This window comes from Carassius gibelio, chromosome B9 (assembly GCF_023724105.1).
Source record: "Carassius gibelio isolate Cgi1373 ecotype wild population from Czech Republic chromosome B9, carGib1.2-hapl.c, whole genome shotgun sequence".
In the NCBI taxonomy this organism is placed as follows: domain Eukaryota; kingdom Metazoa; phylum Chordata; class Actinopteri; order Cypriniformes; family Cyprinidae; genus Carassius; species Carassius gibelio.
The window spans coordinates 20,041,143-20,064,504 of record NC_068404.1 but is presented as its reverse complement, the minus strand read 5'-3'; the positions used below and the strand labels follow the sequence as shown (position 1 = coordinate 20,064,504).

At 38.2% G+C, this 23,362-nt stretch overlaps 2 protein-coding genes across 15 annotated transcripts; one reads left to right on the top strand and one right to left on the bottom strand.

Annotated features, from left to right (window-relative positions):
• Window positions 1-68: 68 nt before the first annotated feature.
• Window positions 69-17,907, bottom strand: pou2f1b (POU class 2 homeobox 1b). Of its 8 annotated transcripts, none has more exons than XM_052565732.1 (15): window positions 17,707-17,871; window positions 14,794-14,877; window positions 13,712-13,777; window positions 13,267-13,358; window positions 11,448-11,627; window positions 10,477-10,609; window positions 10,290-10,381; window positions 9,984-10,157; window positions 9,637-9,777; window positions 9,290-9,445; window positions 8,208-8,390; window positions 8,041-8,113; window positions 7,615-7,957; window positions 7,430-7,518; window positions 69-6,485 (listed from the first exon to the last, which is right to left on the bottom strand). In XM_052565732.1, the coding sequence occupies exons 2-15, from the start codon at window positions 14,804-14,806 to the stop codon at window positions 6,196-6,198; spliced, it is 2,025 nt and encodes a 674-aa protein (XP_052421692.1). In that variant the 5' UTR covers window positions 14,807-14,877; window positions 17,707-17,871; the 3' UTR covers window positions 69-6,195. The 8 variants fall into 8 exon arrangements, with proteins under 8 accessions (XP_052421692.1, XP_052421693.1, XP_052421691.1 ...); XM_052565733.1 differs by having other exon boundaries at window positions 14,794-14,955; window positions 17,707-17,788; XM_052565731.1 differs by lacking the exon at window positions 14,794-14,877 and having other exon boundaries at window positions 8,208-8,387; window positions 9,290-9,435; window positions 9,636-9,777; window positions 17,707-17,907.
• A 1,055-nt stretch (window positions 17,908-18,962) lies between these two features.
• gpa33b (glycoprotein A33 (transmembrane), paralog b) lies at window positions 18,963-22,680 on the top strand. Of its 7 annotated transcripts, none has more exons than XM_052565704.1 (9): window positions 18,963-19,167; window positions 19,788-19,954; window positions 20,085-20,298; window positions 20,401-20,565; window positions 20,653-20,769; window positions 21,115-21,238; window positions 21,354-21,655; window positions 21,698-21,781; window positions 21,866-22,680. In XM_052565704.1, the coding sequence occupies exons 1-9, from the start codon at window positions 19,122-19,124 to the stop codon at window positions 21,904-21,906; spliced, it is 1,260 nt and encodes a 419-aa protein (XP_052421664.1). In that variant the 5' UTR covers window positions 18,963-19,121; the 3' UTR covers window positions 21,907-22,680. The 7 variants fall into 7 exon arrangements, with proteins under 7 accessions (XP_052421664.1, XP_052421663.1, XP_052421661.1 ...); XM_052565703.1 differs by having other exon boundaries at window positions 21,824-22,680; XM_052565701.1 differs by having other exon boundaries at window positions 21,698-22,680.
• Window positions 22,681-23,362: the final 682 nt, after the last annotated feature.

Here is a 23,362-nt window from a genome sequence, read left to right as displayed (position 1 = left end):
TAATACCAACTCCATAAATTCATCAACACTATCCAAAATATGGCAAATATTACCAGATCAAAGACATGTAAGGTTATTAAAACACTTGGAAAATGGTTTAATGATGTTTACAACAAAAGATAACTGTACAGTTACAGTAAAAGATTATCTTTATATATATATATATAAAAACAAACAAAATACAGCAGACGAATGCATCAAAATCTACCATGTATCCTGATTCACATACTTATATTCTACACAATCATTCAGTTCTAAGCTACAGCGATGTAGCCGTTTAGCGTTCAGTCTTGGGTATATGTCGCTTGATAACAGGCCATGAGTGGCACTAGAGTTCAGGTCTGTAGTGAAACTCCGAATCCAACCAATCTTCACTATTACAACAGTGAGTTCCAGCGTTCTGCAGGGAGATATAGAAAGTACAATCTACAGTATGTGACAGGGTGAAAATGGAACACATTCCGTCAGCTTCAGCCGCAGGAAACATGAGAGTACAGAGAGGGATTTCTTTTGAAATCAGTGACTAAAGTATTATGTACAGTCTTTTTTTATCTTAATCTTTTTTCTATTTTGTTTTAAAAACAATGATAAGTTGGGCAGTGAAACTGATATCACATACATCGACACATCCAAAAACATACAAAAATACTATTTCTTTAACCTACAGTAAGACAGTTTTGCAGTTAAATTCCATGCTGTGACAGAAAAAGAGCAACAGATCCAAGGAACAAGAAAATTAAAAAACAACAAAACTTTTTTTTTTTCTTTCCCATAAGCATCTCAGAAAAATACCAAAATATACATCTAAGCTTTGGAATTACTGAGGTTAGGACTACTGTCAGAGCTGGGTTCTGTTTCTTAATACACAAGCCGAAGGGTTTGGGAAGGAAGAGGAAAAAGAACAGAGTAATCTTTGGTATCTGCACTTGTAAAACATTTCATATTTGGATATTTTTGCTTTGGGATAGAGCTTATAGTTGCTTTCGACCCTCCACTTGGCATAAAACTATTACGCTTCATCTGAAAACGGCCGTGTCGCTCAGACGCCACCCTTGCAGGATGGAGGATAATGATGCATAGCTGCACAGCTGATCGAACCAATTGAAATCATGATAGTGGAAACAGCAAAGCTAGATAAAAGACATCGACAAAACAGCGGAACCACGGGACGACGGCACCTAAAAGACGACTTATGGAGAGACGTTGCATGTTTTCTGTAGACAATCATAGAAACAGTGTTGCCTTGCTGCAGCCACAGAGTGGAACTCCAGAGAACAGTTTATCCTGAGCAGGTTGCAGTGAGCCCAGGACATCCTTCAGCGTGTATTAAAAAACATCACCCAGCCCACGAGGGGTTAATTTAAGTCCTTTCCAGAAGCTGGCAGAGCTGTTTTGCTTCCTTTCTACTAAACCCTGCCCAGTTGGCCACAGGTGACCAATGATCTAAAACCACAAGCTGATGGTTGAGGCAGGGCACTAGAAGAGAGAGTTTAGTCCATACAATCACACTGAAAGTCTTTGGTTACCACTGAGAAGGTGAGGAACAAGCAGACTGCAAACCCAGAAGCGCAAACGGCACAAGCCCAGCAACAAATAAAGGTTAGGACTTTATAAAGAAGACGATTGTCAAATAAAAAAAAGCTTTGGTATAAAATTAATAAGGAGCTATAGTGTGAACTTAAATTTGTGTTAAAATCTATATATAAATAATGGGATGGGCTTCTAATATGCATGTGCGGCCTTCTGGGTATCCATCCGGTTCCTCACTCAAAACTTTAAAACAGACATCTGCAGGCTTCTGTTCTGGGACCGATCTTTTTTTATTATTATTTCATCTTTGAAGTAGATTAAAGCAAGTTTTTACTCAGTTTTGAGTTAGAAATGAGGTATACAACAGCTCCTTTACTCAGACCAGCTCTCTGGTGCATGACCTCAACTATCCTATTTTGTCACTAGACTGAGGGTCTACAGCGGCAAACTCCTCTACAATCGTGAAACTATCCAATCACAAGTCAGAGCATCCACACGCCAAAATCAAGTGTCAAAAAGGATCCGCAACAACTTCAAATTCACAGAGCTGTTGCCAGGTTCAACATCCTTGGATAACTCCCATCCCAAACATCTCATGAGCACACAGGTTAAAAAGGATAGCATTTACAGCCAAGTGGTCAATTGCATCAAATGATGTACGATGCGTCCTTATATCCACTTTTTTTAAAAATCAGTTTCCTGTATTTCCTACCAATGAGTCTCACTAAAAAGTCTCACTTTTAAGATATGACGTCAGACAGAACCTCTCTAAAGTACTATCTTTCAAAGTTAATGCACCACTAGCGCCCTCTACGTATCAGCTGCAGTTGAGTTATTAGTAAAGCTTTTAACAGGTATCCAACCGGCTTGAATTTTACCTACAAAAAAATAGGTAGCAACACTTCCAAAATATCACAAAGCACAAATAAAACTCACAGCGTTATTTTCATGGTTGATATGCACCATGTGAGTTTTGACATTGGTGCATGCTCTGTTGCATCCCCTTTCACACACACAAATTCACAACCAAACAAAATCATCTCTCACATCAACATATTAAAGTTTGCTACAATGTGTCAAACTCAGAAATAATAGTAAGGCATAAATGATAAATGCAAGTTTTTGTCAAACTAAGAAAGCCAGTGACGTTGCTCCCTCGTGATATACAAACAACTAAAAAAAGGCATGAAGTAATTAAACTCAAATGATTGTTAAAGATTGTTAAAAAGCAACATGCCAAATAAAATGCATAAAAACTAAAGCCAAAAAAAAAAAAAAAACTAATTTGGTGTCATCAAGTCTGTTACATCAACGGAAGCTTGGGGCTTGCCTTTAGGAGCACCATCACAAGCCCCTCCCACTCAAACAAACCACATTTAAATGTGGGCAGGGCACACAACAGCCACTCCCACATCACAAGGGTGTGGTTGTAATTTTTGGTCTTTACTTTTTTTTTCTTTTTTTTTAAATAGCTATAATATAAATGAAGTATTTTTTTCTCTTTTTTTCTTTTCTTTTAGTGAATAAGCATGACAAAAACACTACATTCAAACTAGATATTAGTTCAAATATAAAATATGAGCATCTTACATAAGTGGATATATATAGAATTTAGAAAAGAAGTTCTCTAATCTTTTGAGTCATTCCTCAGATAAATATATCAGTAACTCCCCTCAGTCCCGGCGACCACCGGGTCGTGACACTAATGCGCAAAATAACACATAAATCTACTAGTCCAGAGAAGCTACGTTGAAATTTCTGGACAGAACCAGCGGAATGAGCAGCAACAAGACCCAGCCGCAAAGACAAAGGCTTTTTTTTTTTTTTTTTTTTTACTTTGGCAAGTATGATAACAAAATATTCATTACAAGTTAACCTGGACATACCCTTTAAGTAGTATTAGTAGTAGTACTTGAAATAGCAGTAGTAGACTTATGTGACAATATTATTACAGATTTTCCTGTTATACTTCGTAGTTTTGTTTTACACATTGGTCATTTTAAAATGGACTGTCAGAAACAGCTTTTGTACATTCTGGAGCTGACTGCTGTTGTCTTTTGCTTAAAATGAACCTTCCATGTAAGTGCTGCTGAGGTATTTCAAATCATATTAACAATAAAACACACATCGCATTGCTATTAAACAGTCGTAAAACAAAAATTGACAGACCAGGCCACAGTAACAAATGACAAAAGGGACAGTAAGGGGAGACTCTGACCTCTTCATCACAGAAATTAAAATGTGAGAGTGTTAAAAGCAATGCTATGGATGAAACAGCGCTGTAATTCTCCCAGAATTCCTGTTCTCCATTGTTCATGATCAACAAGTCTAGACAGTGTACCAGTGGAATACTAAAAATCCACATTCTTGTAAAATTAAGCCATTTTAGAGCCTTTTGCACTTCCACAGGTTCTTCTGGATTTTAAATTAAGAGTTTGGCAGACTCTTGATATTTCTATTGCTATTCATTCATCGAAAAGCAGTATGGGTGTTGAGTCCTATGAGATTACATCCAAAACAAAGACTCGGCGTACAGGCAAAAGAATGAAATAAAGGACGCAGACTCCCAAAATCTCAACAGCACTTAAACACAAGGCCCTTAAGATTCTCTTTGGATCATTAAACGTTCGGATATCACGAGGTAAAACAAGTTAGCGCTGTGCTAGAAAAGCTATATTTCTTCATATCTGTTGGACAATACGAGTCAAGGGAGTAGGGTTTAAAAGAAGTGTAATAGATGGTAAAGTTTGTCAGTAGTGAGTAGTGAAAGTGTGGTCAGCACTGCACTGACCCACACAGGCACAGCAGCTAGTGAGAAATCGACTTTGGTTCAAGCTTTACATCATGGCTGCATTACATTGGTAGGGAAAAAAAGAAACAGACTATCCGGCTAAAACCCCTAATTACGTTCTCACCCCTTTATAACGGATATTTTCAGGCCCCACTACTGTCCTCCATGGTACAGCCAACACAATGGGCTGAAGTGAAATTTAGAGAAGGCCCTGATTTCAGCTTATGGAGGACTGAATCTGGCACCTTAAAACTACAAAGAAGGGAAAATGTTCTTCTGGTAAGAACACACTTTACTTCACGTTTAACATTTCCAATGATCTGAACAGAATGGGAAACAACTCCCCCACTTGTCACTCAAAGTCCTCATCATTGACCAGCAGAAAGGACAATCCCAAACCTCAAACTGGTCCTTTGCTGTAGTATCACTTCCTGCTCTCACCTCGGATCTATTTGGTTAGTTTCACTGACACTACAAAATTGAGGAGGGACAGCCATCTCAAATAAAAGAAAAACAAAAAAAAAAAAAAAACAGAAGAACTATGTTTTTGTCTTTGGAAAAGATCAGAATATTGCATTATATTTCCTGTGGTCTACCGAGAGCCTTCGCTCATAAATATTTAGGCTTAAACTACGCTACAGTAGCAATATACAGCAACAGGTATAACAAAGATTTTTGGTATATCTTGAAATAGAGGCAATACAAAGACCTCCAAAATAAAGACCTCTTAAAGCATGACAGAAGTTCTGCTAAAAACCGAGCAGACTGCAGTTCTCAAATCCAGTTTTTTGGTACAGATACTGTGCACAAGTAAAAAAAAAAAAAAAATCAAAGATCCTATAAAAAAACAAAAACAAACTTGAACATCATCCACCTCAACTTTATCTCGCTTGACCTACGCCTTCACAATCAGGTGGTGATACCGTAGTACATCCCATGTTAGGAAGACCATGAGGAGGTTAACCTTACGTGGTTATATAGTCCTGATGCTAACGTCGCCAGCTCTGTTACTGAAGCTTCAAAGTAGATGGTACTGCTCAGTTACTTTTGCCCACGCTGAACAACTCCTCATTGACGAATCATTTTATAATTCGTTAAAGCTTTTAGTATATTAATTGAGCCCGTTACTGGGTGAGGATTCAGACCCAGACTAGTCTTCTGCTACTGAAACTATGAAAAGATATGAAAACAATATCTGAAGTTTCACTAGAAAGAAAGGCCAGTCGAACGATTTCTTAAAGCAATGAAACAGCATCACAGCCGCGTATTACTCCATTTAAAGCCTTGTAACCACAAGTTAGTAAGATACTGGACACAAAGCTAAATAAAAATATATCATGTGCATCTAAAAAGGAAACGTTCCACGGGGACAGGAGCGTCTGTAAAGCAGGATCTCCAGTGAAATCATAGACAGAACATTTTTCTACAGTGAGGAAGAAGAGGTTACTGTCAGCAGTAAGAAGGTTTCATTCAACACAGAGTAAACAAAGTTTTTTGGTTAAAAGCATTTCAGAAATACCTCTGAAGAAGAGGTTTCGTGTGAAAATGGGAGAAAAGAGCGAGTTCGCTGAAACGAATATGTCTTTGCGTTGCACAGAGACTTGGCACAAGTTCCAGGGAGGTTTCTGCTCTCCTGATGCAAGCTCTGTGGAGACGCCAACATTCGCTTACGGTTGATTGGGATGAAGTCAACCCATCAGTGAGGTCCAAACATCGCAGATTAAGGTGTAAAGTTAGAACATACAAACTCAAACATTAAAATAACGTTAAAACGACATTAAATCCTATTCAAAAGGTTTGTTTTTGGTGGTAGCAAGAGATTAAAGAAAACTAAAGGAAAGGGGTCTAGGAGAGAGGAGGAGTGGGTAAAGCTTTCACTGGGCCTTAGAGGCCGTGGTGATGGTGGAGGCGGGCATAGTTGCTGTAGTGACAACGCTCTGGTGGGCATCGGCGGTGATGTGCAGGTTGAGGGCTCCGGCCCCCGCGGCCCCTCCTGCAGACACCAGGCTGACCGGGTTACTGGCGAGCAGTGACAAGTTCTGAGGGTTCAGAAAGAGCGGAGCCGTCACGAGGTTAGGGGTGCTGCCGGCGCTGGTGTTGGCAAACAGAAAGTTCCCGCTCCCATCCACAGACGTAATGGGCAGACTGCCACTAGATGCCAGTGCTAAAGAGACAATGAACAACATTTTAACACCAGGTGTTCAAAATATTGAAACAGAGCAGTGGCCATTAACAAATCAAATTACTAGAACAAAGATGCAGCGATTTAGAAATTGACTTTTAAGATTAATCTTCTGACTGTTCTTCACATACCCAGCAACTTGCATGTAAAATGAATTACAGAAAAATATTATTATTACTACTACTACTACTACTAATACAATTATTAATATTATATTATTGAGTAGTATTAATAATGTAACAAGTACACTACTACTACTACTAATAATAATAAACAATAACAATGTAATAAAAATCACTTGAAACTGAATTAAAGAAAATGTATATTTTAATAAGTTATTATAAATAAATTTTTAAAAAATTGCATTAAAAGGTCTATTTTTGAACAAACAAGCCTTTCTATTGTTACCAATGACATATACCAAATCAGATTGACACTCAATAAAACAAATACAAAATTATTATTATTGTTTTAAGAAACTTTTTCTTCGTTTTCTTATTATATTTATTATTATTACTATTATTATTTCATAATGATGAAATACATTATTATTATAAGAAATAATATAAATAAGAATCATCATAATCTTCAATTAAAGTGTAAAATAAAAATAAAAAAATAAAATAAAAAAACCCTAATACATTCAGATGGTCACATGAACTTACAAATTTAAATATAAAAAGGTTTGCACTGTATGCAAATATGTTGTTTAGAATAATTTTCATTGTATGCAAATAAGTCATTTAATATCTTGGAATTGTATGCAAACATATTGAATGCAGAAAGCTTCTGAGAGTGTAGAGTGACACAAGGGCCACTAAAACATCTGTTTTATTGCCACATATTCTTCTTACTGGTGATGCCAAGATTAACAAGCACATGCAGAGCCATATTGTAAATATAATTGTACTTGCCGCTCCACACACCTTGGATTGAGGCCAAGGTGCTGTTGCTCATCAGTGCTGGACTCAAAGCGCTTCCAAAACCACCCGGTGCCAAACTTAGAAAAGCCCCGCTGCACAGGAAACACCAGAGAATAGTATTAAACACACAGATGTCCAATCACAAGCTTGAGGTTGATGCTCTTTCAGAGAACTAAAATGACACTTACCCAGGAGTGAACTGCGAAGACGCCATGAGCCCAGGATTGAGGCCTGCGGCTGCAGCCATGGCAGCGATGCTGGCGCTGGTGGGCAGCTGGGTGGCTCCTTGCAGTGCCGCTGAAAGGCTGGGCCCAGCCACCATCACCTGCCCAGTGCCCAGAGTTGCCGCCAGGGAGGAAGGCGCCTGACTTACTGCCGTCACCATCTCCTGAACTGAAGTGTGCTCGGAGGAGGACGTCTGCACTGCGTTGGGAGAAGGGCTGAGCGAAGGAGAGGATGCTGCGGTGGTGATCACGGGTGCAGTGGAGATGACTGATGCAGTGTTAGTGCTAGCCGAGCCAATACTTGTGCCTGGAGGAAGAAAAGCCTCTTTTAAAGATTGTGAAGTGAACAATAGGAATGCTTTCGGACATCTTTAGGCTTTTCTTGCCTACCAGTGAAACCGACGCTGGAGACACTAGTGCTGGTGAGAGTGTTACTGGTCACAAGACTTGCTGTACTCGGTGCCTGTAACAAGGGAAAGGAGGAGGAGTTGAAACACTATTTCCAGGAGTCACATCTGCTGTGATGAATGAAGGGAGGCAGTTTGCATGTCTCGTACCAGAGGTGTGGTGGGAGAGAAGATTGCTTTGATAGGAGTGCTGATGGCACTGCCACTGCTGGGTGGGTTGATCCTCTTCTCTTTCTGTCTGCGGTTACAGAACCACACTCGGATCACCTCTTTCTCCATGTTGAGCTGGTCCGCGATCATGGTGATCTCCTCAGAGGTAGGTTTTGGATTCTGCTTGAAAAGGGCAAAAGCACAAGAAACGCCCTTATGGCAAAAACAAATCACAAAGACCTACAAGCATTCAGTCCATGGTCTGAGGAGGTAATAATTCAGCTGGAAACTTTCAAGCTGAGACCAAATCACACGTTTAAACAAGAGTCTTTGAATGTATGGTTCCTTAAAAGAAGTGGCTGAATGTTGTGGGTGTTCCGTATCTTATAATAAAAAAAGGTAGAACATACAAACATTTTCTGTAGTTCTCAATTTACAGTTTTACATTACTGTATTTTTATTTTATTATTGTTATTTAGTTAAATTATAATAATAATCGTAAAAATTACATTACTAGTATTACTACTAATAGAAACAAATACAATTGAAATACAAAACTATGTAAACTGAATTACAGAAAATGTTAAAATTAAGTAGTAGTAATAAAAGTACACTACTAACAAAAAACAATAACAAATATATTAATGGTAATAATAAGTAATATAAATCTGTGTAAGCTGAATTAGAATAAATGAAATTATTATTAATATAAATGAAATTATTATAAATACAAATGATTGTATTATAAAAAATATTTTACCACTACCTAATTACCTAATTGCAGTTTATATTAACAGTGTAAAGAATAAATTTTAAATCATAAAGTGCAATTATAATAAAATGGAATATAAATCTGTGTATAAATTACAGAAAATATTAATGAGCATAAATAATTGTTATTTTAATGTACATTAATAGTAATACAATTAATACACTGAATTGCAGAAAATATTAATAAACACTAATTAATCATTTAATTAATAGTTCCATCACATTGTCACTAAAAACCAGTGGAAGATTTTGCGCAAGTAAAACTTTAATAACGGCTCATCTAATAAGCTCTGATGCGAGATGTCGCTCACCTCCAGAAAGCTCTTCTCTAAGGCCACTCTGATGTTGGTCTCAATGCTGGTCCTCTTCTTGCGGCGGCGGTTCAAGCCTTCTATGCCCAGCCCAGGTGAGCCAAGAGAGCTGGGACTGGACAGGGCCTGGTCAGCCGTCTGGTTCTCTGCACAAACAGCGCGCACAAAAGCACAAAGAAGGAGTGATATAAGCACCTTTGCCAAACCGCAGTGCACATGTGCCTCGAAGCATCAGCTCTACTACTTAGCAACATTAAGTAAAACATAAGTTTAGTGTGTAAAAAAACTTGCAGTACTCAGAACAGCATTCTTGAGTGAAATGGCTCAGAGCAGAGAAAATACATACCTGCATCATTAAGCCATTTTTCAAGCAGAGGCTTCAGTTTGCACATGTTTTTAAAGCTCAGGTTCAAGGCCTCAAAGCGAGAAATGGTGGTTTGGCTGAAGTCATTTCCATAAAGTTTTCCCATGGCAAGGCCAACATCCCCCTGGTACAAGCAACACAATAGCATTCAAATTTTAAATTCTGAAAAAGTCATGCAGAATTTACAAAGTCACCTTCTGAGTCTCAGATGGATATAATTGGCATTCAGTGATGACCTGGATCATTAAATACCATCGGAGACTTCTGAATAGTGAAATCAACAACAGCGTGCAACAAGACAAACCGTGTGAAGAGGGAAGACCAGTTTACCTGCGTGAAGCCCAGTTTGATGCGTCTCTGTTTGAAGGTCTTGGCAAACTGCTCTAGCTCCTCCAGGTCGCTGGGCTCCTCCAGGCTGGGTGTGTCGATGTGCTTTGGTGTCGTCTGGCTGTGAGGAAGGGATTGGATGGGGGTCGCTGCTATCGTGCGTGTGGGTGTAGCAGGCTGTGAAGTGAAAGGAAAAGGTGTTAAGCAGGTTTGGATTTTGAAATGTATGCAAATCTAACAGATTTTTCATAAAAATAATCTAGATGATGTGTACAAATGGATCCAGTGGGTAAATGGGACGCCCCTGACCTGTGTGGCAAGTGTGATGCTTGGCTGGGTCTGCAGGAGGTTGGCTTGGCTTTGAGGTAGTTGAGTTAGAAGGTTCTGGGCCTGTAGGAGACCTGGTTAGAGCAAGAGGAAAGACGAAACAATCAGATAGGCTGATCACATGGAGGAACGGAGAGATCCAGGAAGGTTAAGACGACACAGGACTCACTCTGCTGACCCTGTGGTGTCTGCGAGATGATGAACTGCGCGGGCTGCAGCTGTGTTGCGATGTGGTGGCCCGGCTGGACCAGCACAAACTGCTGCAGGTTGAGGTTCTGCTGCTGTTGCAGCTGCTGTAACTGCTGTATTGTTCCACACAGACACAATGTTAGTATGCGTCACTATACCAAGTGCACCAGTTAAGCTATGACTGCCATGACAACCTCACCACTTAAAATGAGTGGGGTTCAACAGTAAAGAAGTGTTATGTTTTAGGACACATAAATTTTGCTGTTGCCATGTCGATCAGCATTTACGCATATGATATAGTATTTTCTGCCATTTTGATCCTAGTGGAAATGCTTTTGCCAATTTAAAAGTGTTCAAACGCACCCCCTTTTTTAAAATTGATTTTAACATTTCATTTTGGGTACTTTGATTCCCTATACACTTCAGATGCAGCTTCCTTCGTATAAATAGTTGAAGGGACTGAAGAACAAAATATTAATGTTTTTTCATATTTTGTTGCATTTTAACTATACCCATGTAAATATACAATATGTATTCATATACAATATCAGTCGTCTTTCAACACATTTTCAAGTCCACCACACTTTAAGAACAATTTGAAAGGTCTCCAAACTCCATCTGGAATAGTATATTTATCCCTTAATATGTTCTCTTTTCCACTGACATATTTGTTACCATTTCTTTCAGCCAATGTCCTATATTTGGCTAAATGTTCATTTTAATTAAAACACACACTTCGCTTCAGGGCAAGACAAAATACTGCCAGGGCAAATATTGAAATAAAATTTTAAAAATATATTTTTAGAAAGTCCTTTGCTTAATGTCTGTCATCCATTTGGGTTTGCCTTTATTTAAGAGACAATATCATATTGAAAGAATGGTCTCGTTACAATCAAATAAAACGGCTATTTCAGCACTGAGACTGGGATGAATGAAACTGCGCTGTCTTACAGGTGTGATCTGGATGGGTTGAGAGAGGGGGATCTGGGTGATGGGGGTGGCAGCGGAGGCAGAGATGCTGGCTCCTGTAGTGCTGCTCTGCTGGCCGGCTGAATGCTGCACCGCTGCTGCTAAGAGCTGAGCCTGAGCCTGCTGCAGCAATAACTGCTGCTGCGCCGGAGTCAAAGTCAACTGCAGAAAAGAGAGTGAGACAAAGAAACAAAGACAAGAATTCGCTTAATCTCTTATCACCACATTTGGCATTAGGCCCATTTCTGTAAAACTCTCAAGGTGGAAATTCCCCCGTTACTCACAATGCTTTACCCTGGATTAAGTGTGTTTATTTACTAAAAGGCAGTTGCAGATATTGCCATTGTCGAAATGTTCAATTTACAGTTAGCCATGATTAATTATATTTAATAACTATATCAACCCATACTAAAATCTTTGAGTGTGCATGATTTTAAAACATTTCCCTAATTACTCAATTTATGCACAGAATAGAACACAGTGAAATTGCAGTTTGTCACTATATAACAGGGTTATATGTATATACCGCAAAATGCAATGAAACTAAAGCCTGTTCAGGTTCTAGGTCGGCCAATCAGTGCTAATGACAAGTAAGGGTCTACATTAAGATGATTTTTCAAGTCACAAAAAGGATTCTACCACTTAAAGAAAAAAAAAGGAAATCAATACCCAACTGTACAGGATGAAGACAATGATGAATAGTGCAGTACTATACTATGAACAGGCAACATGTTATTTTAACTTATTTTAAAACCAGTCATGTATAAAAGTGGGATTCCTCATGAAAAACTGCATTACCCATAACTCTGCACATTTCAACTCATGAAGCACTGCAAATGATGCCTCCGCTCTCAAATTTTTTCAATATTTATACATGAATAGTTTACAATAAATGTATAATATATTGTTTATATAGCTATAGTCAACCAATTTTGAACAATAGCTGTGTATTTGATGATATCAATTGCAATGCTTGATGGTCTTTTCCTCACTGTTTTTTTTTTTTGTCAAAATGTACACAAATCTATGTCTGTAATGTTGTAATTCACCTAGAGGCTGGTTTGGTTTATTGCTTTTAACTCTTTAACAAAGACTTTTAAAATCTCAAAGGAAAAATGAATGGGGAGAGACACTTTCGGAGCAAAGACCACTGAAAAAGCAGAGGCACTGCTGTACTCTTTTGCACGATAAGGTTCATGCTTTTTCTGGTTTAAATGTTCCAGTTTGGTGGCAGCAGCAAACCTTTTGCTCAATCTATGTGGAAATGGGGGCTGAGAAAGCAAATACAGAGGAAGACCATCCTAAAATTCCTCTCCAAAATCAAATGTGTTTTGTTCGTCGCTCGTTTATGGTGATGAAAATATACCGCAGCCTTCTGAGACTTCAAGCAGAGAGCAAAGCGGGTATGCTAATTAATGAAACTGTTATGCAGTACATGTAAATTCTGCATAGATTTGCATATTCTCAACCATCTGTTTCCGAGCAACTGCAGAGCAGCTAATTAGCATATGAGCCCCAATAATTTCCCCTGTAAGCAGGAGATAGCAAGTTGTTCTGTAAATCTCCAATCTTCAAAGTTACGACAAATCTCACACATTATTTTGGAATAGACTGATGCATGACATCAGCTGGAAAGCCTCTACAGTCTCTCTGAAACACGATAATGAAAAACGCAGGTCAAGACAGTGGCAGTTTTGTGACTAAGACACGGGGCCCTGGGGACATCTTTAAATTCCTATTGTGCTTTCATCCATGGCACAGACCACAAATGTGTGTGTGAACTCAGAGAAAAAGATTCTACCTGTTGGAGCAAGGCCTGTGCGTGTGCGTTGGTGATTGCGTTTGTTGTTTGCACAGTCTGCCTGTGAAAGTCCAGTCCATTTGTTTGGGCACCTGGAAGAAGAAAAGCAGTCAATGTTACAATAGATCAGAGCCACACAAAAAGGTCTTTTCAACCAAGTTATTCAGCTCCATGGCCTTTCTTATTTCAATCTTAAAAAAAAAAAAAAAAAAAAAAACATTCAGCGATACATATTGAGACTCATTGTCCTAAATGTTCAACCTCATTAAAATCAGCACAAGTGACCCTTTACAACGTACAAATTGTGAAGTGCTGGTCTTTCAACTCACTCAGGCGTTAAAAGAAAGTTGTGTTCGAAAGATCAATGCAAAAGATCCGAGCAGACTACTGGAGAAAATATATGAACATGCAAGTTAAGGAGCCAACGGTCCCTTGAGTAGCTCACCAGTGTTTTCATCCCCGCTCTCCATTGCACATTTACTTGTTTCCGATGGATTACTCATTTTAGAATCTGGAACAGACAGAGAAAGGTCTGACTTTCAGTTTCTCTTCAAAGACCAATCATTCAGTGACTTACAAAAGTGAGACAGTAACAACCCCATGACCCGATTTTTTTTTTTTTATAAATAAAAACTTCAAAAATATTCCTACTTAATATGCCATAGACTACACAGAATGTCTCAAAGTCTAAATGCACAAACCAACAACGTTGACTACTCAACTCCAGAGAGCATAGCATCACTGTAGGGTAAAACAGATCTTAAAATGTTGTTGCCGACCACAAACATCACTCACCAGCAGCTGCTGCACCTGCCTTGTCAAGCGTCTCTACGAGCATCACAACAAACTTAGCACCCCTTTCGCAGACAACCCTAAATAGCAAAGGAGTCTCGCTCTGTGTAACTAAACGGTTTGGAGTGGAAAAACAACACGCGTGCAGAGCACAGCTAAGCTTCAGTGGAACTGTGGCTGCCTTTCTCTCAGTCTCTCCGGCTTGCCTGCTTGCTTTGCTCTCTCTCTCGCTCACTCTCTCTGTGCCATGATTGTCATAACAACTAGAGTGTGAAGAAGTTCGTTTTCATTTTGGAACGGAACAGAAGCGCAGCGGCTTTCATCGGCGTAATAAAGCATAAGTATGCAGCTGATTAAAGCCATATGCAAATCTGCCTCACTTCATTAGTCGAGCAACACTTTGAAGTCCTGCAAGCAATTCATTTCGCACGGCGCTCCGAGAGCTTTCTCCCTAATTTAAATGCTCATAAATATTTATCATTTCATTAGCATATTAATTGGATCGCTTTAGAGGGAAAAAAGGAGGAATGGAAAAAAAAAGTGTCCATGCACAAGCCCAATTACCTATGGAGTGCTGGTTACATTAGGTGAAACAGGTGAGCTTTCTGTCAATGCGATCAAAGCGCCCCACCCGGCGAGGACGGTACTTGGACATAAAGACAGCAGGTTGCATTTCTTATACATTCTAAGCACCAGAGGTTGCGGATGAAGCTGTTCGGAAAGTAAATTACTTGCCATTCTCCACCATCCTATTCACACAGCCCCCTGTGGCCCAGACACTTCACGGATCAAATTCCGTGACTCCTGTAGCCGTATTGTCTGGAAAAGAACATGAAGTCTGCTTTGCATATCCAGATTAACTGTGCACCTCATTATATGATATTTTCAGAGCTTGGCCTAATTACAACAAAACAGAGATTTACACATTAGAACAAAGATCTGACAGAGTAAGCAGAAAGAAATCCGCCTATCCACAAGGAAGTATTGCTGACACTTAAAATACTTTTTCAGAGTGCTAAACTTAACTCAGACAACAGAAGGATTACAAGACTAGCATAATCCTACGAAACATATATAGTTTCATGTTACAGCTGTATTTTTTCTTAACTTCTTATCTTAAAGAGAAACTAGTTTGACGGTTTAGTTTTATGACAAAACTAACCTGGAGAGTAATATTCAAATTAGCAAAAAAAAAAAAAAATTTAATGCAAATATTATACTTAATAAACATGCATTTTATGGAAAAGAGATTACCAGCAAGCAGGAACAAATAACATCATTCATATTGAAATTGCGCATTTGAAAACACATTGCATTTGAGTTTCAGGGAGAAACTGATGAAAAATTAAAGACACTTGATAGTATGATGGAAACCATTCACAGATTACAATCATTTTCACTCATATATTATAATTTAATATGACAAAACCATTTAAGTGCACAACATGAAGTCACTCCAATCTGCCACATATAAATATACAGAGGATTGTTGCACATCATTCTCAAAGGCTGGCAAAAACCACCAACTCTCACTAGATTTTAGGTCTATAATTATTTCAATTAATAGGCTGTTAGCCTGCAGGGGCTGTTTCTACATGTTCACATCAGCAGAGCATGAAGAGAAACTCGAGCAAAAGAAAAAAAAAAATACAGACAGATGGTCAAAGAGAGACGCAAAATGCCATGAAGTTTCACTACTATGCTTGAAAAGTGTCAGTTGCTGCAAAAATTTAATTAAGGATTCATGCAGGTCATTTACACTATAGGAATGAGCGGTGGATACAGGAAACAAACAAGTTTCAGCATGTCATTGTCTCTCTAAGCCCTACACACCGAGTGAAAATGTTATCAGTTATAAGGCAGGGTCTGTTAGACCCGACTCCTTCCTGACATGTCTGAAGCCAAACATTTATATGCTCATTTAAATAGGAACCAAATAGGTCTCATGTAGTCACAGAATTCATGTTAAATGAGAGAAGGGTGATAAGATTTTTAAAGCAGATAAAAAAAGTGGTAAAAAGTGGTTTCTCTTGCAGTGAGACATCAGGATGAAAGATAACATAACCATAAAAATTTCAACAGTTAGGTTTGTGGTCTTTGATTTTTGATGAGCCAAGACACTGTTTTGCCTTAAATGTAAAATACTCTATATTAATTACAAGAACAACTGTATGAAAGCAATACTATAGGGTGGGACAAATTACCAAAATATTTAACCCAGATATGCATCATGTTGTTACTTTTAACTAAAACCTTTGATGAATGAAATAAAACTGAAATAAATGAAATATAAATATTAGATGAAAAATGACTGTTCAATCTACGGTGTGATACAAATATCCAACTTTACCCACATAAAGCGATATTTACCATAGAAAGCTGTAAACTGCCAAACGTGGACTATTACAAACATTAACGTTATGAATTTTTGTCAAGCTGTTCTGTAAAGTGGTGTGAAAAACGATATACGAATAAAACGACCAATAATTAATCGTTTTGAATATCAGCTCAACAGTGAATATCTGTGATTCGAAGAACGTATATACAAAACCACGCCACTATTGAGAGTTGTATTAATGAATAAGCAATATGATAATTAAAGCACTAAAGACTATTTTTCACAAGAGAATAAAAATAGAAAAACGGACTTTTTTTGGCTGTTAACGGATGATGAAACAGTAAAATGACTAAATACACACACAAGCATACAGCTTCAGGAACAATAGTGGAGATGCTGTTCTCTATTTGCGGATCACATATTAGACTAACAAATAAAGCTGGCATGATGCCTGCATACACATCTCCTTCGGCAGACAGACTGATACGTTACAGAAACACCGGCTGTGCTACAAAGTAACAATTTATCACAACCGGACTGGATACATTGTTTAAACTGCCGTCAGAGTTCCATTTTGGCACGTTCCACCATCCTTCGACAATGAAATGGATTCATTCTGATAGAATATGCTGAACAGCGCATTCTGAGCTCTAGAAGGCCCACATGAATAACATAACAGGGCTACACGCCTGCAATGGGCACAAAAGGCAAGAGAATAGGCATAAAAAAAAAAATCACGCCGTGTCCTAACCGTACACCAAGCAAGCCCCAGCTGCTCTGCTCTTTCATATTTTCATTGTAAACACGTTGCGCAGACGCCGGCTGATTGCGAGCGAATGAATATTCAAAGCTTTATATGTGGGATTGGCTCACGGCACAATACAGCAACACAAAGCCGCTGGAGTAGCTTTAGCCACTTAGCATGCACACCGCAGCCTTTAGTTATGATTAACTGTAAAATTCTAACAACCTTTGACCGGGGACAGTGCAAAACCCCGCGAGCTGTCGCCGATTATGACTAATAAAATATTCAAAGCGGCGATTTCTCAGCGGTGGTATGAATATGTAACGCGGCTGCTCTAATCACACAAAGGAAGCATTTTCCTTTAATTTGCCGTCGCAATGCATCGCCAGTTTCACCGTCGCGCAGACAGAGAGAATTATTCCCCGATACGTTTATTTAAAGACTGCATATAAGTGCAACATCGGGTTTAAGTATTTCGTTTACGCTTTCCCTACCGCGCTTTACTGGGTTGAGAGAAAGAGTGTTTGAATATGAATATGAATATGTAAAATGCAGTAATGATTACCTGGTCCTGAACTCTCATCTTGACTCGCTGCTCCTCCGTCCGCCATTTTGAATATTTAAGCCCAAATCCTCAAAACACAATACAGAGGCTCACCGATGCACTCACTCACAGTCACACAGCATCTGAGCCTGAGAGAGAGTTCCCCCCATCAGAGCGACTCAACTCACACAGGACCACCTCCAAAGGACACGCGGACATTGATCGTTAACCATAATTACACAAGTTTTGAATACAATTTGGACACATGTAGACCTGGCATGCGTTATTGGTCATGTGCAAAAAAAAAAAGAAAAGCTTTGTTTTATGAACAATGTAGTGAATTAATAAAAAAGAAAATAAGAAACAAACAACCAAAAAGAGCCTACGGAGACGATATGTTTAAAGTGTCTATTTTCCTAATTGATTTTAAGCACTTTTTAATCACAATTTAACCCCATTTCAAATATTTTATAAAAACTGTATTATTCAACTATTTTTTTTAAATGACAGTACATCTTGCTACATTTCAATATAAAATAATGCAATTAAATAATAATATAAAAGCTGTATAACTTACTGAAATACCAAAATACCATGACTGCTTCTGTACTAAGGCACACGACAATGTAACAAATTTTTATTCCGTTACCAAAAATGATATTTACAGCATATTCTTTACTGAAGTCTGACAAAAATGATCCAAAGACAATAAAAGGGCTTAAATGAAATGGCTTATATGAAAAGAGTGAGAGCAAGTCTGTTAACTAGCACAGCTGAGCAGTAAATAGAAACGGAAGTTTTTGTGAGCATGGCGTCTGGTATAAGATGAATAGTTCCTTACCAAATGGAAAAATGACCTGTTCACAAAGTGCCTGTAATTTCAGTTATGTCTCCCGCACTACCATCTGCTGGTTTTGTGCGGCAACGCACCACAGCTGGAATACACGTCCAGTTTTTAGATTTAGATGGGTTGTTCAAAGACGTTAACAATAAAGAAATCTTCTTAATATTACTTAAACATTCAGATAGCAACGCATGCGCATGTAAACCTTATGATTTATCAAGTGATATTGTACACAAGCCATCCTGAATAAAAATGCAGGGAGGTCCAAAGCTGTAATATTTAGTATGTCCCTTATTATTAGCTATATAAATACCCACTTCCCCTTGCATGTCAGTTCATTTAGCAGAAATGACTCCTAATGTGTACTACTATCACATCTGCCATTTTGTTACAACCTATCTTGTAAAACTTGAGGAAGAAGATAAGAGTCCATAGTGCAATAAAGGTGTGGTAGACACAGGCGCAGAAGCAAAGCAGTTTCGGTGAGCACACAGGAAGCCAAGAAATAAGGATATTTCAAAAAAAAGAAAAAAAAATTAGAAAATCTACCTGAGGACCACCATCTATTGCAGTGTGATTGAAGAGCGACAAAATGTCCAACTGGAATCTGATTTTTTGCAGCCTGTGTTTAATATCAGGTGAGGTGGACGGTTTCCTGACATTCACAATGAGTCCAGCAGTCAAGATCAAATCAATGACATTATGTTTGGTATAATTAGTTTTTGTCAGTGATTTGTTTTCTTTTCAGTTGGTCTGTATGTAATAGTTGATAAAGGATAGTTTTTCAAGTATTTATGTTCTCTGTTCTGACGAGGACTACAAAATGGAAGATTTCTTCCCCTACTTATTTCATTCATTTACATAGACACATACACAGCATCAGCAGACTTATGCAGTCTTAAATACCATAATCTATCAATGTGAAAGAACTGAATAAATGATATCATTAAATAAGTGAATTATCAGAATGTGTAATGATACAACCACACAGTGTTTACCGATAAACTGAAGTTGTGATTTGTTTTACTGTAAGTGAGAACATTTTCAAATGTAGAAAGGAATTTTACTGAATATTTTCAGATCATTCCCTTTTATTTGACATTTCCCTTTTATCTTAAAATCATTTTTCAATTCTGTGTAATGTTTTTTGAAACCTTTGAGAAATATTATAAAAACCTGCATTTTAAAAAACATTCTGCATTTTGAATTTTGCATTTTAAATATGATATGCCCGAAGTTCTCTCTCTTTGCCTCATAGTGATGTCAGCTAGTTCTGGACTGGAAGTGACAATGAGTCAAGCTAATGTGGAGGTTGCCAGGGGTGATGATGTCACCCTTACATGTAATTTTAAACCTAAAAATCAAAATAATGATCTTATCGTTATATCATGGACTGGTGAGGCTGATGAGATATCTGGGCAGAAGGTAAGCCAGAAAAATTTCAACTGTCTACCAAAACACCATTAACCACCATTAGTGTAAAAACTATACCTGTATAATAACAAATAAACTATTACAATGAAGCCAAAAATTGTTCTTTGTTTTGGCCTCATAGGTCATTTTCGGTTACTTTTACTCCTATGGTAAAGTAGACATTGGATCAGACTATCAAGGTAAAGCCATGATAGACACGGACTTGAATGCAAAAACATCGAAATTGACTCTAAAACAAGTCACTCTTAAAGAGAGCAGAAGAATTCAATGTTTTGTTCAGATTCCTGGAGACATCGACGGCAAAATATCGGACACTACTTTTCTTTTGGTTCAGGGTAAGATCTTTGGCACTTTGTCTCAAAAGAAAAGTCAATATATACATGTTTAGAAGAATCCATCTAAAAAATGTTGAATGAATATCTAAATTTTTTTTTCAGTTGCACCATCACAACCCGTTTGTAAGGTAGTAGGCACAGCAGAATATGGACACAATATTAGCCTTACCTGTGTCTCTGAGGAGGGCTCACCTAAACCAACATACAAATGGGAGAGATATAGTGTCCAAAATATGCCTCAAGCATTTCCTCTCAAAACCACTGAAAGTAAGTTCTGTATCTTCTTCAGTGGACTAGAGTAATTACATACGTTGTCACTCTATGTTATAGTTTAAACAATATTTTGTGCAACAGAGGATGGAGTTTTGTCTTTGGTCAATGTGTCCATGGAGACATCGGGTTACTATATTTGCCAATCAATCAATAAGGTCGGAACAGCCAAATGTAACATGACGTTGTCCGTAATGCCGCGTGAGTATTGCCATTTTTGCCTGCTTTCTATCTTTTTAAGGTGATCATTTATTTTAGTCAGATTACCAGTTATTTTACCATGTGTTGATATGAAAGATCTTGATATCATAGCTTAATGTCAACAATTGACATGATTTACTGTGTACACTCTTATCAGTTTATGTTATTCCAAAACACACACACAAACTTTTAACTATTATATGTCTTGGTGAGGTTCAGGTGGACCTTCACCCCTTTTTTTGATATGTGCAGGTACCTTACAGTAGTACAATGTTTAATGTGTGAAATCTTGACCTCTGAAGACCCTTGACTGATTTTCATTTCCATGTCTTTCTGTTTTTACAGCCTCTATGAATCTTGCTACAATAGGTATTGTGGCTGGTTGTATTGCTGGAGTTTCAGTGCTCATAATAGTCATCATTTGCTGCTGCCGCAAACGGAAACAGAAACCAAAAAACTGTGAAATAGAGTAGGTCTCCATATGCTCTCAAAGTAATAGATGAAGTGATTATTGGTTTTTGGATGGTAGGTCCTCATTGTTAGTATATGTTTTTACCCATCTGTATGTTTGTTTATGGCCTCAGGAATCCAATTGTTGAATACCATGACAAACCACCACTAGAAAATACAGAGGATGCGAATACACGCATCATGGCAATCAATGAAAAGGGAACTGACAAAGCTTTCAATGATGACCTCAAAAATCACTTTGATGACCGCAGAGGAAGCCGTGATGACCTCAGAGACCATGATGACCGCAGAGGAAGCCGTGATGACCTCAGAGACCATGATGACCGCAGAGGAAGTCGTGATGACCTCAGAGACCGATACGATGACCGCAGAGGTAGTCGTGATGACCTCAGAGACCGCTACGATGACCGCAGAGGTAGTCGTGATGACCTCAGAGACCGCTACGATGATCGCAGAGGGAGCTGCGATGAGCTCAGAGATCGCTACGATGAACGCAGAGGTAGTCGCGATGAACTCAGAGATCGCTACGATGAACGCAGAGGTAGTCGCGATGAACTCAGAGATCGCTACGATGAACGCAGAGGTAGTCGCGATGAGCTCAGAGTTCGCTACGATGAACGCAGAGGTAGTCGCGATGAACTCAGAGATCGCTACGATGAACGCTGAGGTAGTCGCAATGAGCTCAGAGATCGCTTTAGATAAAATCAGCAAGATCAGTATGATAATCAAACCATTTTATTATTATGATAACTAATAATTAAACCAATTTTTTTGCTAAAAGGACAACAATTCCAGTGTTTATTTTAGCTCTGAAGTTGTTTAAACCTACTATATTGTTCTTTTGTTTTATTTGCCTATATTTGATAAATCAAACTGTGGTGTATGCCAGCAGATGAATCATACATTTGTATTTACTTTATTATATGATTTTATGGGATATTAACATAATTTTATATACAGCAAAAAAGTTGTTTTGGTATGTCTGTCAGCTAAAGTAATTGACATTTTTTTATTTGGACTGTTCTTCTGAATCATGGATGGATGTATTCATTTATTTTTTATAGGCAGGGGTTCACATGTAAATACACAGTAATGTAAACTGCCTTCTTAAAGGGGTCATATGATGTTGCTAAAAATAACATTATTTTGTGAATTTGGTGTAATGCAATGTGTTTATGCAGTTTAAGGTTAAAAAAAAAAAACATTATTTCCCAAATAATGTACATTATTGTTTCTCCTCTATGCCCACCTTTCTGAAATGCATCGATTTTTACAAAGCTCATCATTCTGAAAAGTGAGGTGTGCTCTGATTGGCCAGCTATCCAGTGAGTTGTGATTGGCTAAATACCTCAAGTGTGTGATGAAAATGTTACGCCCCTTAACACTGTGATGTGTGTCCCGGCACAACAAGACAAAACCAATAAAACCCATTATAAACTAGGCATTTTCTTTACTGATTTACTGATTTTTTAAATTACTGATTATAATGACTTATACAGTGTTTTATGCATTGTATAAATCACACCAAGTAAACATAAAACCATGTCTGCATTTGTGACTGGAGAAATGACAAACAAGTGCTACTCAACACTGCTCAAAACTCGCGCTTGAATCATTAGTGGCAAATTCTTTAAATATAAAACATGTACTTACAGGCTGTGAGTCCTCGCAAAGTTGGAACCACCTTATAAAACAGCCTTTGAGCGCAGAACCATTCTGCAGGTTCAGGAAACAGTCCTTCATAAAATGTGTCACACAGCGTCACACACTGCAGGCTTGAGTGAGGAAGTTCTAGGCATGACAAAGCGTATATCGTCCTCTTTTGGAAGGCCAAACAAAGTAGCTTCACTTTTCCCACTAAACACACTGTATCCACAATATGGAGGCAACGAAAATACTACAGCGAAAATAAAAGGTATTCCTTAGTTCTTTGCGTGAACATTTGCTCTGTGTCATGCAAATCTTCCCAAACATTGACATAGACATGTGGGGGTGTATTTAAACTATGCGTTTTAGGGGGTGTGGACAATTCTTAATTTTTCTAAAGAATATCTCTTTGGAGAGAACTATACAGATCTTCTTTATGCACCAAGAGTTTGTAACACTCCAAAGAGAAAGGAAA